We start from the raw sequence: 15,075 nt of genomic DNA, 5'->3' as shown, positions 1-15,075 counted from the left end.
GTTAATGTAAGAGAGACAGTCAGCGGTTCATCGCAAACCAAACCAACAGACGTCATTAGGAGTAATACTACCCAATATAAGTAACATTTTAATTTTATTTTTCAACTGTACCAATGTAAGCGAAATGTAATGTCTTACTAAATGTTCTATCATTGTCGGGAAATTATATTTATAGAGAATATAATATTTTTTGGTGTCAAGATTGCTTGTTTTTTGTGACTTATTTTCTTATGCGCTATGAAATGGACTGAATTTTCTTCTAATTCTTTTTTAGGTTTTGGCAGTTGGCTGTCACTATTGTTTGGAAGTCTCAACAGTTAAGACACGTGTTTGAATATATTTCTGGTCAATTACTTTCGGAATTGAGACATTGCAAATATTAGTCTTGAGTTTGGCTTTTGTTGGATATTCATCATGGGCTCCATCAAATTACATAAATACCAAATGTAATGCATCATAACGAAATATAATGTCAAATGCACATGAATATGGATTAGATATATGTGAAAATCGAACCAGACGAATATTAGACATTATATCTTGAGACAAGTTTCCAGTTACAGTGTTCATGATTGAACGATGTTTGCCTCTCATAGTACAACGATCGCGTCTTTCTAATAATAGCATTCCAAATCACAGTGAACCACGATTTTGTTGAACTCTCTTAGACTCACTTAATCTAACATGAACATGTATGAATCAACAAATAAAGTGACTAATGACTTAATGTAATGACCAAGGATGACAATTATACCCGATAACCGCGGATAACCGCCCGAATACATTGGATTTAGATATGAAAATTCGGATATATTTTGGGTATGGGGAAAAACCATGAATATTATTTGGTTATGGTTATAGGGGTTCCCAATCCATATCCGTATCCGTTCCCAAATCCAAACCGAATAATATATAATATAATTATTCATAATATTAAAGTATTGAAAAATATACACACACACACATATGTATATTCATTATTCACCAAATCCCTTACTTTGAGTGTAAATACAAAAAATGCATTATGTGAGTTGTATTTTGTGGGAAAGTTCATAAGTTTTGATATGAATCAAAATCTATGAGAATTGAATGGTACATATGGAAGATATCAAAGATCAGCTAACATTATCAATGTTTAAATTTAATTTTTATGCTCCACAAGATTCATTCATTAAATCATTTTATACATCAAATTTTCAATGAAGAAATTAATATTTACTAAATTATCATGCGTTAATTAAACGAATATATTTTTTGTATTGACAACCGTTAACCGATAGAAAATCCGTTATCTGGTAGGTATGGTTACGGATAATACCTGATAGTTAGTTTCCAGTTATGTATATAATTAATTTTTGTGGTTATGGGGATAGATATAACATTTCTGTCCCCAAACCGAACTATTGTTATCCCTAATGATGACACCTTTACATAGATGTAGAAACGACTCTTCATATTAGTTATGTCCTATCTTAAGAAGTCAATAGTTGCATATCTTCAATTGAAAGGCAAAGAAACAAGAGACGCAAGGATAGATCCAATAGCCACCAACAGACCATTCAATAATTTGGACTTTAGCTCTTGTATTATCTATTCATTCACCGCTGCACCATCACCATCACCATCACCGAAAGAAAAAAAACCGAGTGATGGGAAACGGAGACGAGAGGCTGGACGGCGGCATCCAAGGTAATTAGGCTTGGCGGAGCATCCTCATGACTGTTAGTCATCTTGTTTTATTTATTTATTTATGTTTTTAAATTTTAACAAATAAAATATTATCTATAACAAGATCATGGGGGAATGGGCTAAACCTCACAATAAGCTAGCAATAATGTATTTCAAATTCGCCTTTGGCGAGAATCGAACTAAGAATTCTCACTTATAAGTGAAGAAAAATATCACTAGACTGTAAAAATCATTTAAAACAAAATTTAATCATGATCAAGCTATGGGACACATGACAAACTACTAAGAAGGAAGTGAGAATCCACCAAAGTTAGCGGTGGTGAGCAATAATGCGCACTAAAAAATAAGAAGAAAGTAGGTTAGGGTGTGGGCCGTAGGGTCCACATTGAATCGGTGGTTACTCATTAAGGCTAAATTAACGATGAGGATCCTTTTTAGATTCAGTTTGTAAGGATCATCACATCTTAGCCGTTGATCATATATTATACAGCCAGTTTTCATTAGGTATTATTTGTGTTTAATTTTAAATCAATAAATTCAATATGATTTCTGACCGTATGACGTATAATAAATGACTAGATATGAGAATTCCTAAAATCTTCATAATTTGAATCCGGATTGAATCTAAATCCCTAAATTATAGCCTATTGGAATAGCCTTGGGGTTACACCGATGCATGATGGGATCTCAAATGGACTTGGTACAATTGCATATATGAATAAAGTTGGTTACCGGCGGCTACAAAGATGGAATTGGAACTCCCCAATTTCAAAGCGGGGAATGGGAATGGACGATGAGATTTAGGGGCTGTCGGGGAGCAGCAAATAAAGATGGAGTTTTGTATGCTTTAAAAGTGATGCAGGATGACTCAATCTTTATTTAATGTAATAAATATATGTTAGTGGGGTAGATTAAGGGGGTTAATATTAATGAGTTCATTAACTCTAGTAATGATGCATGTATCAGTAATTATTAAGAGGGGTTAGAGTTTTTATAAATTAAGAGTATTTTGTGTTCTAGGGCGAAGAAGATGATGAATTGAATTGAAAATTGCGTGCAGTTTGAGATGGTTTTCTCATTTTTGTTCTTGTTCTATCAACTTGGATATTCCAATGGAATTAACGAGGTATAGACACCCCAACGGTCATTGGCCATTCTCGTGTAGAGAATCAACAACGCTTGTGTGATAAACTTCTTGGCATTCTTGGTGAATCAACAAGAGGTTTAGAACTTACAAAATTCGGTATTGTCTTTGACAATCAACGAATCTACATGGAAGAGTCATGCATTTCATGTGTTTTGTTTTAACATCCATTCTCCATTCAAGGATCGGTATCTAGATTTATTAATTAACTGATTTGTGTTTTGATCACTGCATCAAAAAGGCAAGGTGATAAATGCAAACGAGACTCACAAAATTACAATTTTTTATGAAATTTTTGTCATTTCACAAGTCAATTTTTATGTTAATATTATAAATATTATGTAAAAAATTTGAAATGAGAGTTTCACTTTAAAAAGCGTCGTTGGGAATTTCTTAAGGCACAAAAGCAGAGAATGAGTCTCATGAACAGGGAATGGGTGGGTCCCATTAGTTGGTGACCAAACAGGTACGAAAGTAACGTAACCTCAAATCTATCCCATCCATAGCCAGTAAACCATAGCCGCCTCCCACTAATAACAATTAATTAATTTTTTTAATTCAATCTTAATCCCAAATTATATGAGATGTAGGTGCCTTATTATACCAATGGATTTGGTCTTAATTGTTTGTTTTTTTGTTTGATGTGCAGTAAGTCCACTCCACGTGCGATTAAAAAAATTGTGACATAAATATCTACTGGTTCTAGAAATTAATTTATGCATATCATTGTCACAATTCATTACTATTTGCTTCCTAATTACTCTTATCTCTTTCTTTAATGAATATCTATGTATCCAAACGCCAGCACAGTATACACACCATAACCATGGATCATACATTCCGATTTTTCGATGGTACAAATTTGTAACTAGGTGTAGCCGGTGGTAGATTCAAGATTCGAACATTAGAAAGTTTAGTGTTAATGATTCAAGTTTTTTGTAAAAGCATCCATAAGCAAGCCTAGACCGAGGGTTTGTTAGTGAAATGCTTTCTAACGGTCAAGTTAGTAACTAGTACTAAGACTAAAAAAGTAGGCAAGAGAATAAGTATGCAGAGATTGCATTACCAGAAATGATCCCTAAGACTGTATTAATTTACACCAGTCGAGGAGATGACCTTTTAGGTTAGTAAAACCCGTATCAAACCGGAAGAATCCTAAAAGATATCTAAGAATATGACACACTTGGAGCGCATGCCAACCCTTAGATTGTAAGGACTCCAAAATTGTAGGAAACCTGCTAATTTCTTGTTGGACTAGTTTCCCGAATCTTGTGGAACGAGAATGGTCTATCTCAGCGAAGTCGATGGACTTCGCCCATTAATTTTGGAACAGGATGATGGTGGCATGTTGATCCGTTTAATTAGCTCCGCAGTGAAGGTTATTGAGTCCATGATCGGACTTCTAAAGTCTACGTATTACGATCCTTCTTGCTCCGCCCTGGAAAATGATGATCTCACAATTGCCCCTAACTAGGCATAAAATATGACTTGTTCCCCTTAAGGATGGATAGTCCCGTAAACCACGCTTTTTAGAGTAAGTCATAACACGTACCGTTTTCCTTTTTCAGACGTGTGGCGTCTCAACTTCATTTCTCATGAACCTTTAGACATTGAAATGTTCTGTCTCTGAGTGCACTACCTTGTGAATCAAGCCTTCAATATCGCAATGAAAGCCCAGTGGCCGTTGCCTTGGGGTTACACTAATGCATGATGGGATCTCAAATGGACTAGGTACAATTGTGAAATATGAAAAGTTGGAATTGGAATTCCCCCAATTCAAAGCGGGAAGTGGGAATGGATAATGAGATTAGGGGCTGTTTGGGCAGCGGTGAATAAAGTTGGATTTTTGGTGGGTCCTATTGATTGGCGACCAAACAGACACGCAAGTAAATCTGGTCCATCCACAGCCAGTAAACCACAGCCGCCTCCCACTAATAACAATTAATTAATTTTTAATTATCTTAATCCCAAATTATATGAGATCTAGGTGCCTCAATGGATTTGGTCTTAATTGTTTGTTTTTGCTTGGATGGGCAGTAAGTCCACTCCCCATGCTATTTATAAAACTGGTGACGTAATATCCTATTTCAAGAAATTAATTTCTGCATGTCATTGTCACAATCTTCAATATTTGCTTTCTAAATACTCATTTCTCTTTTTTTGAGAAATGATAAAGAGACTTTATCAAAAGTATGACTTTTAATAAATTTTCTGTCACTTCACAGATCAACGTCAATTTCTTTGTCAAATTATAAAACATTGTGCAAAAACATAAGGCATGAGAGAGTGCATGGAGAGTCCCCTAGCATTTCTCCTTCTTCGAATTTTCTATGTATCCAACGCCAGCAAAACACAATATACACAGCATAACCATGGATCTTACGTTCAGATTTTTCAATGGTACAAATTGCACCTAGATGTAGTGTGGTTACAATTGTTAAACCAACAAGAGTTGTAGCTGTTAGATTGACGATTCATTATTCTCTACTTATATAGATTGGTCACAACTTCGCTAATCTCTCTTCAGCCGTGAAGTCATAAGTTATCTCTGCTGCATTAGCAATAGAGATATATGATGGAATCAAATCGATGATTATATTACCAATTTACCATTAAGTATGAATTATAATATAGTAACTTTGTTCTGGTTCTTACAAAATTTTTATATGTTCATTTTTGGGCCCTATGATTTAGGTTTGTAAAAACAAAAAAAAACTTGCATACACCAGAGTGCATATTGAGCAATTTTTTTTCTCTAAATTTGTTGTCACACAAAAAATGTGAAAAATAATAAGTTCAAACCTAAAGGCTAAAGCCAACTCTTTGTATTGCTTCATAATTCAGCTCATCCATGTCGTATTGTTTAGATCAAACCATGCATTAACTAACCCGTGAGAAAAATGACTCTTGGAGTGAAAAAAATCTTGGAATGTTAATGTTATGAAAAACCCTAAATTGAGATTTCGACATTTGTACTGTCTACAAAAAAGTGTGACAAGAAACTGAGTCCAGAGTGGTGTTCATAAACACAAAAGCAGCCGCAAAATCTAAATCTCAAGGGGGTTTTATCACGATTGGTCTCTGAAATATAACATTCCAATTAAAATGGTTCGTGAAATAGAAAATTTATTAATTTGATCCTCGAAAATGTATCTCACAAATCAAATTTGTCATTCCGTTTACTTTCCGTCAATTTAAGTGTTGAAAGTGGTCACGTGAATGCAGGTAACAACTTTCAACATTTCATCTCACTCAAATCTCGTGTTCGAGCAGATTTCACGGCCTATTCATAAGGTCGTAGGAGGAATATTGGAACGGAAATGTACATGGAGGTTTCGGCACTCTCGTCGCTGCGCTCTTCGTCTTGGTTTGCCACTGTGCCATTCGGAAATCCTCTCCCTACTGTGTTTCTCCGGTCGGTGCACCAATCTGGGGTTTGCCTGTCTTCCATTAGGTTCCTCTTGGTTTTCTCTAATTTGTAGTAAAATTAAAATATGAGATTTTAGTAATTGGGTTTTGTTTTTAATTTTTTCTACAATTTGGTATTTGGGGTTAATCAATTTAAAGATATTTTGTCATTGGGTCATGATCAAATTGATTAAAAGATCACGGGGTAAAATCGAAACCATGGAGGGTGGGGGTCTGTTGACAAAAAGACTGTGCATGAAATCTGTTACATACAAGTTCTTCTCCCACGTATTTCATACAAAGAGTATAGAAGACATCCCTAACAAACTACTTCAAGGAGCAATGTATTGTAATAAATCTAGTTGTGACGGGTCATCGTTTCCTATCATGTGAGTGAAATGCAGAAAAATAAGGTATGAAACCCGTTACATGCAAATTTTTCTCCTGTATATTTCAGGCATAAAATACAATGAGAGTGAGAGCTGCTGCAAATATTTTTATAAGTTAAGCACGCGCAAGAACTATAACGAGGCAGGTAGGATTTCACTCAACATCTCCCAGCTGAAAAGTCAAAGCCTAGTCAAGTCGGCACTTGACCGTTCCATACCTTCTTTATTTCTAATTTAAAATTGTAGTTTTATCAAATCGGCATTAGTATTACGGTTTAGTGATATTATAATTTAAAATCATTTTAACAACTAACAAGTGCCTAGTGGTTAGAGACGAATTCTTTGTCCGTATTCTACGCTTCACATCCTGAGTTTGATTCTTAATGCTAGTAAATTACACGGTACTAGCTAGAAGGAGGCTGAAATATCTCTATAAGTCTCTTTCCATTTCCCGAAAATGTGGACTTCTGGGACAGAACCACTAACTGATCGCCTCTTAAGAAGAAAAAAAAAACAAACAAACAAAGAAAACCACATTAAACAAGGCACCACCCGCTTTCAACAATACTGTGCCAAACTAGTAGTTTGTAACCTAGTGCCATGTATAGGAAACCTAATGAAAAAGTCTTGAAAACTTTGAGTTTTAATGATAAGGACAAAATAAAGGGTAAAATAAATAGTGTCAAGATTGACTTTTTTAGTGTAAAAATATGATTTTTCGTTGAAGTGAATGGTACCGTAGGTCTTTCGTTGAAACTCCCTATATATATTACCATGCATGGTACGTGCAATAGTACTTTACAAATCACTTAGAATATTTCTTATTTTTTGCATGGAATAAAAAACAATCGAAACAAGAGGTGGAAAGTTCTTCCAAGTTGCAAGCATGTTTTAAAATTTGCAATTGACTTTTCCAAGCTTTTGCCTTTGGTGAAAACAATCTTCAACCCACCACTTCACCTATTTGGTCTAAACAAAGACCGACCGTTGATCAACTCGTTCATGTTCAAACAAAAGAATTGGACGAGGGTTGGAGAGAAATTCCAGTGAGTGCTGGAGGAAAAAGCCAAATGGGGAGGTGAAATATTGATGTTGGAAAAAGCAGAAAAAAAGGGGAAACAAGCGGCATGCTTTCTTTGACCTCGAATCAGTTGAAAATTCGATATTCAAGGTTCTTAGAACTTTCCCAGTCCATTTTGCATCAAAATAATCGACGCAGCAAGCACCACAGTGTTTGTGTTGTCTTTCTACCAACTACCGTTCAGGACCTTCAGGTCATATAATTAAAGGGCAATTAGCTATATAAACATATTTTAACATTTTCTTGCATAAATATTAGTGTTTATTACGTCATTATTAGGGGTAAGCATGTTTACATGAGTCAATCACTCAATCCGATCCAACTCACCGAATCGAAGTGGGTTTGGAATAGGTCCGTTCACTTGTTTAATTCAACAAAAGGAATTTTTGCTTGAATATCTTGTCGTCCGTTTTTTGTTTAGGCATTATGCGATTTAGAACTTTCACAATCCAACTAAACCGACCCATCCATCTAAGGCTATTTCCATCTCAAGGATCTAAATTCTAAAATTTAACCCGTATTTTCAACTATTTATCTATACGTATGAGGTCAATCATTTTTGTCCTCTAATAGTAAGAGACCTATGATTCCTACCCCTACCTTTATAAATTGTTATATTTTTGTATTTTGTTGATTTTTGTGGTTAATAATTTTGGAATTAGGTTTTGTACACTCCATCTTGTTTAATCTTTAGGAACATTTTGATGTAAAAAAAATTCAAATTAAAAAAAAAATTATGTTAAAAAATTCTAATTCTAAACAAATGGAGGGATATTTATAGAGTTTTGGTGTCAGGTCTGATTTGGATTTATTAATAATATTACTTTGACCATTGTATTAAAATATGAGCCGTTGTTATTTTTGTTTACCGTAAAAATTGATTATATTAGATTTGAGCAGTTGGATTTAAAATTGATTAAACTAACGCAACTAGACGCGCCACACTGGATCAAAACCTAGAGCGTGTGCAAGCCATTGGATCCCAACGACACTTTAATCTAGGCCGTAGAAAGTGGCCTTCCATGCGCTTGCCCACGCAATCCTCCTCGTTGAGGCTGCTGATTCGTGGGGCCTCCTGTGTCTGTTTGCAACAATGTATCGTTTGGTATGCAGACGGGACGGGACGAAATGAAATGGGATGGGACGGGATAGGGCGGAATGAAACGGAGCGGGAGCAAAGATGCCCTTTGATGGAAACAAGGAGGAAGAAGAAGGAGACGGAGAGGTTATAATTTTGTGTTCCACAGATGTGGAACGAGTCATTCCAGGGGGTGAGGTGGAACGAAAATTCACTCAAAACTCGTTCCGTGGAACAGCTCGTTCCACCCGTTTTAGGCGCACCAAACGTGGGATGGAACGCCTTATCCCACTCTGTTCCGTCCCGTCCCACGTACCAAACGGTACCTAAGTGAAACGTGGGTCCTATGGCCAAGTTGCAATCTTATCATCTGGGATGGGTACTAATCCCAAGTTCTTATCTCCAAACCCATAATTCCCACCCAAAAATACGCCTTAGAGGGGTATTGGGTCTAAATTGATTTTTTTTTTTATTAGGAAAACTGATATGAAAAGTTTAAATTTTGTTTAGTTTTAACGAAAGATGACAAATAAAAGCGCAATGAATAATATAAAAAAAAAAAGTAAAAAATATGATTTTTCGTTAAAAGTAAATAGTACCAGAAGTGTTTCTTTAAAACTCTTCCCTTTTTTTTTTTTTTTTTCCTTCCTACTCTCCCTCGGAGACAGCTTAACATGACTTTCATTCTTTGGTATATCTCAGGGACTTTACTATCTCCAAATTTCATGTATCCTTTGGTCTCCTTTCTAATATTTTGGCACGTGTTTATCACCTTAATTCCAAACCAACATTGTTAAAATTTTCATAAAATTAATTATAATTATCAAAAAAATAAATATTTCCAAAAACCATAACATTTAGTGCCCAAATTTGGTGTGCCTAGCATTATTCAAGAAAAGATGGTGAATTTGGAAATTTCTTAAGGACTGTTGGAGAGAGATTATTGGAGGGCTATATATCACTTATGAAAAAAAAAAAAAACACTTTATGTGCTTCTTCCCATAGCATATATTTTTTTCGATAAGTGATTTCGGTCCTCCTGTGAGCACTCTGGAGTCTGAAAGAAGCACCTTATCGAGAGGACATTTACGTTGAATACTGTCACTGAGCTACAGTCACACAAAATTACTTGTTTCTTTGTCGACAAATAGAGATGGGGAGTACTAGACCAAATAGTCTTTGACCACATGCCCTAGGACTTCATATGAATTAAAAGGTTACATGAGTTAGTCAAGCCGAGTACCAAAGTGCTCAAGTTCAACTCAAATAATTGGGCCTGGGAAGCCTTTGGGATACCCTGACTTCAGTCAAAAAAAAAAAAAAAATTATTTGAGCTCATGCCCCGACCGAATGATATTCTCAAGCTCGAGTTTTGCTTCGATTAGCTCATTTGTGGAACGAACTTAAGCTAATAGTTGGCTCGATTCAACTCATTTAAAAGATGTGCATTCAAGAGAAATTTGTCATCAATTTGAAGTTTTTAAGTAAAAAAAAAATTTCAAGAAAACTAATGAAAAGTATACAAAAAAACTTTAGTTTTAATAAAAGATGACAAATAAATGCGTAAGTCAATAGTATCAAGAAAGGTAAAAATGTCATTTTTCGTTAAAAATGAACAGCACCGAAAGTGTTTTGTTAGAACTTCTAAAAATTTAACCATTACATATGAGTTAAAGCTTTAATGAATGAGTTAAAAATTTGAACCAAAGTGGGGGCATCTTGTATTGCCCACTTTATAAGCCGAATACACTAAAGGTTAAGCGCGACTCATTTTGTTAACAAACCTAGTGTTTGTTTGAGCTTGAGAGAAGTAAAGAACCGAAAAACTTATTAATAGAGGAGGTAAGAAATAAGAATCGGATCAATTCATCTTCCTCGTTGATCTGAATTCTAGTTTTCAAGTATTGAATTATAAATTATGTACGGAACTTACACTTGTTTATTTCGATATATGTTGGTGAACAGACAAGGATCATTTCCTGATCTTTTCCTTCTAATCCATCAAATTCAGAGATCCAGATCGTTGAAATTTGATTCAATGATTACAAACAATGGCTCACTTTAAAAGTTATAATAACTTTAACCGTTGTATCAAATTTTTACAACCCAAATTTCCAAACTTGATGAATTAGAAAGAAGGAATCCGAAGATGATATCTGTCTGTCGGTCGACAGAGCAAAAATAGAAGAGTACAATTTGCTTTAAAAGTCTGAATGATCATGGTAGCCTAGTACGTGTATAGCTTCTGCGTGGCAGCCAAGTCTCAAACACCCAAGCGTCAAAACAATAAACAAAAAAATTAAAGGGAACTTGCCACTTGCTAGCCTACTTGTCAACCAAGGCACAAGAAAAACAGAGCCCAAGGCCCAATGGGCCTCTAGCTTTCTAGGTATAAATACCATGTCCAACTCTTTCCCAACCGAGCGAAAAAGCAAACCAATAACGTCACACAGAACAGAGGAATCGATTAGGCAAACACTCACAGTCGCAGCCACACCCACAGCCGTAGAGGGAAACCAGCTCTCCGTCGCCGTCCTACATGTAAGTAGTTTTTCTCTACAATCGCCGCCTTTTTAGCTTTCTAAGGTTTCAAAGATCCCCAGTTTTTCTTCATTTTATCTCTTGCAAACGCGCCTTGATTTCAATTTGGGATGTATGCTAGGGTTTTATTTCCTGATTTCTAGGGTTTTTCTTTCTTCTTGAAGTTGTTGGATTGGGTTTGATTTCGTTTCGCATGTTTTTGCAGCAGACATCATGGCGGATGACAATCAGAATGAGGTGAAGGACGAGGTGGTAGCAGATGTAAGTTTCAGATTCTTGCAAATTGCTTTTCTTGCAGTAATATTTGAATTTCCACTCCCCGCCCCAATTTTGTAATACCTGTTAAGTTTGTATTTCAATCTATGTCTTTTCGCTTTCCTTTCCATTAGCGGTATGGTATATAATTTGATTCCTACCTCTTGCGTGTGTTAAGTTCGTTTTGGAATTTGAGATGGATGAATTGTTAATCCAAGGATTCTGATAACAAAAATGCTGTTCTTACCATCTATTTGTACCATCTCTAATAGAAATGGAACTCACGTGTGTTGGTGGGCTGTATCTCTATTTAGAGAGATGGTATAGATAGATGGTAAATGTAGCATTACTCTTCTGATGGTAAATCCGGCTTCGAGACCTTATTATTGAAGCTTGAATAAGCTTATGGCGTTGCGGGAAGTTAGATTAGTTTTACCCTTTTTTCCTTTGAAAGGTTCACCTAGAAATTTTATCAAAGTTTTCCTTTGGTAGCAACTAATTGTAGTATAGTACGTATGCTATCTATTTCCTTAATATAGTAATAGTAGAAGGACAGGTTGGAGTATTATATTAGAAGTCGAAAATGTAATGGTATGATAAATTTTCTGTTGGAGAGAAGCGGCTGTTGATATAATTCACAGCGCCCGTCTTCCATGAAGGGTGCCTTTAGTATAAGAATCCAATGGAAAGGAAAAGGTGCTGTTTCATCTAGAATTTGGTGGTACAGAATGGTAGAACTAATTATTGTGGTCTTCATCCTTTTTATTTTTTATTTTTATTTTTTTTTATTTTGCAGATTGCCCCCTTTGATCCTACTAAGAAGAAGAAAAAGAAGAAGGTTGTTATTCAGGATACTACTGATGATTCTGTGGAAAAGTTGGCTGAGAAAGCGGAAAGCTTGACAGGTGGTTCAATTGAACAACCATTTTTAGTTTGCGCTGTATTATTTTACAAGTACATTTGTTGAGACTTGTATGTTTTATCATTGCAGTTTCTGAGGGGCAGGAGAGTACATTTGCTGGTTTGAAAAAGAAGAAGAAGAAGCCAGTAATTTACCAAGATTTTCCATTGTTTACAAGCTGAATCATTTTTCTAGATATTGATTTTTGGTGGTTGCTGTGATTATAGGTTGAGACCAGTATCTTGAATGAAGAGAGTGGCGATGCAGTGGAAGATTTAAATGGTAAGACTTTTAGCTAATAATATTTTATTGGGCTAATAAAATGCCTGCCACCTCTCTGTCTCAAAAAAAAAAAAAAAAAAAAAAATTGATTGAGATTTTATATTTTTGGCCTTTTAGAGCGCACTGGTGAGGAAGAGGAAGGAGAAGGGATTGTTCTAGAGACTCCATCATATCCTTGGGAGGGGAGTGATCGTGACTACACTTATGAAGAGGTGTGTAAATTATATCATCTCCGTTACAGCTTTCTCATAGTACAGTTATAGTTCCTTGACCTTTATACATCTATGCTTTATTAATTTTACCTATGCAATGTATTCAGCTTCTTGACAGGGTGTTTAACATACTTCGCGAAAATAACCCGGATTTGGCTGGAGACAGGCGTAGGACAGTGATGAGGCCTCCACAAGTTCTTCGTGAGGGCACAAAGAAAACTGTTTTTGTGAATTTCATGGATCTATGCAAGACGTAGGTTTCAATTCCCTGAACCAAAACCATTGTTTCTCTATTTTGCTTTGATCTCTTTTGTTCTGTTTATTAAGATTATTGTGTATTAGAATCTCTTTCTGTTGGTTCTTTGAGTTTCTTTTTGTGCATCATTACATGAAGGAATGCTTTCTGTATACTGAAATGCATGCAGATGCTATTAATGTGTAGTTTTTTATTTATGAAAACTTCTGATGCTGTGTAGATATATGTTGCAGTTTATGTACTAATCTGAACATTGGTCTCTGAAACAATTAAGTGGCAAAGGACAGTTTGGCTTCTGTGGTTGCATTCCAACTATCGTTTATACAACTGCTTTGTGTTACTCATAATTAAATATTCTCACTGTTTGACACATGTGAAGGTGTTTATATGGACTGCACATAGGTATTTGATGAGCGTAATAGTATAAACATGAAAATCTTACCTACTATTTTACCAATTTATTTCCTAAAGCTACTGGTTGATTTCATCTGCTTTGTTAAATGAGTAAACCCTTCTACCTTGAAATTACAGGATGCATAGGCAGCCAGATCATGTCATGGCATTCTTGCTTGCCGAGCTGGGAACAAGTGGATCACTTGATGGGCAGCAGAGGTTGGTTGTTAAGGGAAGATTTGCACCAAAGAATTTTGAAGGAATACTGCGGCGATATGTCAGTAAGTACCTTGTTCTGTGGTTTGATTTATTTATTTTTTATTACAATGTTAATGTGGAGTGGTCCGATTGGAAATTATTTTGCAGTCTGCCTTGCTCGGTATGCATGCTTGGCTGTTATGTCTGTCATTTTGTATGTGCTCAGTTGTGTTTCACACATGTAATTATTTTCATTTGTACTCATGCTTCTTTTGTTTCAGATGAATATGTCATTTGCCTTGGGTGCAAAAGTCCAGACACTATACTTTCAAAGGAGAATCGCCTCTTCTTTCTCAGATGCGAGAAGGTAACAGTCATAATTAATTAATTTTTTTTTCTTTCTAAAGTTAATTGGCTATTGATTTTTTAATGTTAGTGGTTTTGACAAAGTGGCATCCCCCTGGTTTCTAATTTATAGAAAGTTGTTCTTGTACGACATAAAAAATAAATAAAGAAGGATTTAGGTGTTTATACACCGCTGCGTAATATCTTGTTGAAGAGGCCTATGATGATTAAAAAAATTGCCTACATTGTCAGATTATTTCATATGATAGAGTTACCTAAATTATTTCTGAGGCCTCACGGAAAAGTTTGATCTGTTTTTAAAGGGGTGGTGGGACTACACCCTTGGGTTTTGGGTGAAGTAATACTTTTCTTCTTCAGGAGATTTTCATTGTTCTCTTAGAATATATAGCTCTAAGTTCAAGTGCCCGTAGTTTCAACGTTGATCATTGGGATGTGCTACTGATCCTTCTGGTTTTAAAATTCTTGACTGGAGTTTATTTTGCCTTGCTTTCAGCTTATCATTTATTTGATTATTCTTTCTGCTGCAGTGTGGTTCTGGACGATCTGTCGCTCCAATTAAAGCTGGATTTATGGCTCGTGTTGGGAGAAGGAATGCCGGAACATAATCTTAGCCTGTTTCGACTCATTGTTTACTAGCAGTTGTTGAGTTTTGAGTCGCGTGTTTGCTCTCTACAACAGTAACAAGTTCTGTGACGTTCGGGTGTTGAGAATTTTTTTGCACTGTTTCACAGTTATATCTGTGTGTAGTGCTTACTGACCTTTTTAAAATGTAGCTTTTGCTGATGGTGCTTAATTGTTTGCTGTTTAGCAATAACTCGGATGTATGAAAGCTGCTTACATGTTTGCTGTTTTAGCAATAACTCCGATGCATTATCTGCTCAA

The 15,075-nt window shown here is 35.6% G+C and overlaps 1 protein-coding gene and 1 non-coding gene across 3 annotated transcripts; both read left to right on the top strand.

Annotated features, from left to right (window-relative positions):
- The first annotated feature begins 11,195 nt into the window (after window positions 1-11,195).
- Window positions 11,196-15,075, top strand: LOC103946091 (eukaryotic translation initiation factor 2 subunit beta). 2 transcript variants are annotated; one of them, XM_048569610.1, is made up of 10 exons: window positions 11,196-11,330; window positions 11,539-11,591; window positions 12,382-12,490; window positions 12,577-12,632; window positions 12,714-12,768; window positions 12,886-12,980; window positions 13,088-13,233; window positions 13,768-13,910; window positions 14,109-14,194; window positions 14,721-15,075. In XM_048569610.1, exons 2-10 carry the CDS (start codon window positions 11,544-11,546, stop codon window positions 14,796-14,798), a joined length of 816 nt encoding a protein of 271 aa, XP_048425567.1. In that variant the 5' UTR covers window positions 11,196-11,330; window positions 11,539-11,543; the 3' UTR covers window positions 14,799-15,075. The 2 variants fall into 2 exon arrangements, with proteins under 2 accessions (XP_048425567.1, XP_048425566.1); XM_048569609.1 differs by having other exon boundaries at window positions 11,206-11,330; window positions 11,536-11,591.
- Window positions 14,385-14,469, top strand: LOC125470499. Its single transcript, XR_007252781.1, has one exon. It is a non-coding gene; the product is annotated as a small nucleolar RNA SNORD34 (small nucleolar RNA).

Source organism: the organism of the source record quoted next, unplaced genomic scaffold (genome assembly GCF_019419815.1).
Source record: "Pyrus x bretschneideri cultivar Hongxiangsu unplaced genomic scaffold, Pyrus_bretschneideri_v1 Contig5, whole genome shotgun sequence".
In the NCBI taxonomy this organism is placed as follows: Eukaryota; Viridiplantae; Streptophyta; class Magnoliopsida; order Rosales; family Rosaceae; genus Pyrus; species Pyrus x bretschneideri.
This window is presented reverse-complemented; position numbering and strand designations above follow the sequence as displayed.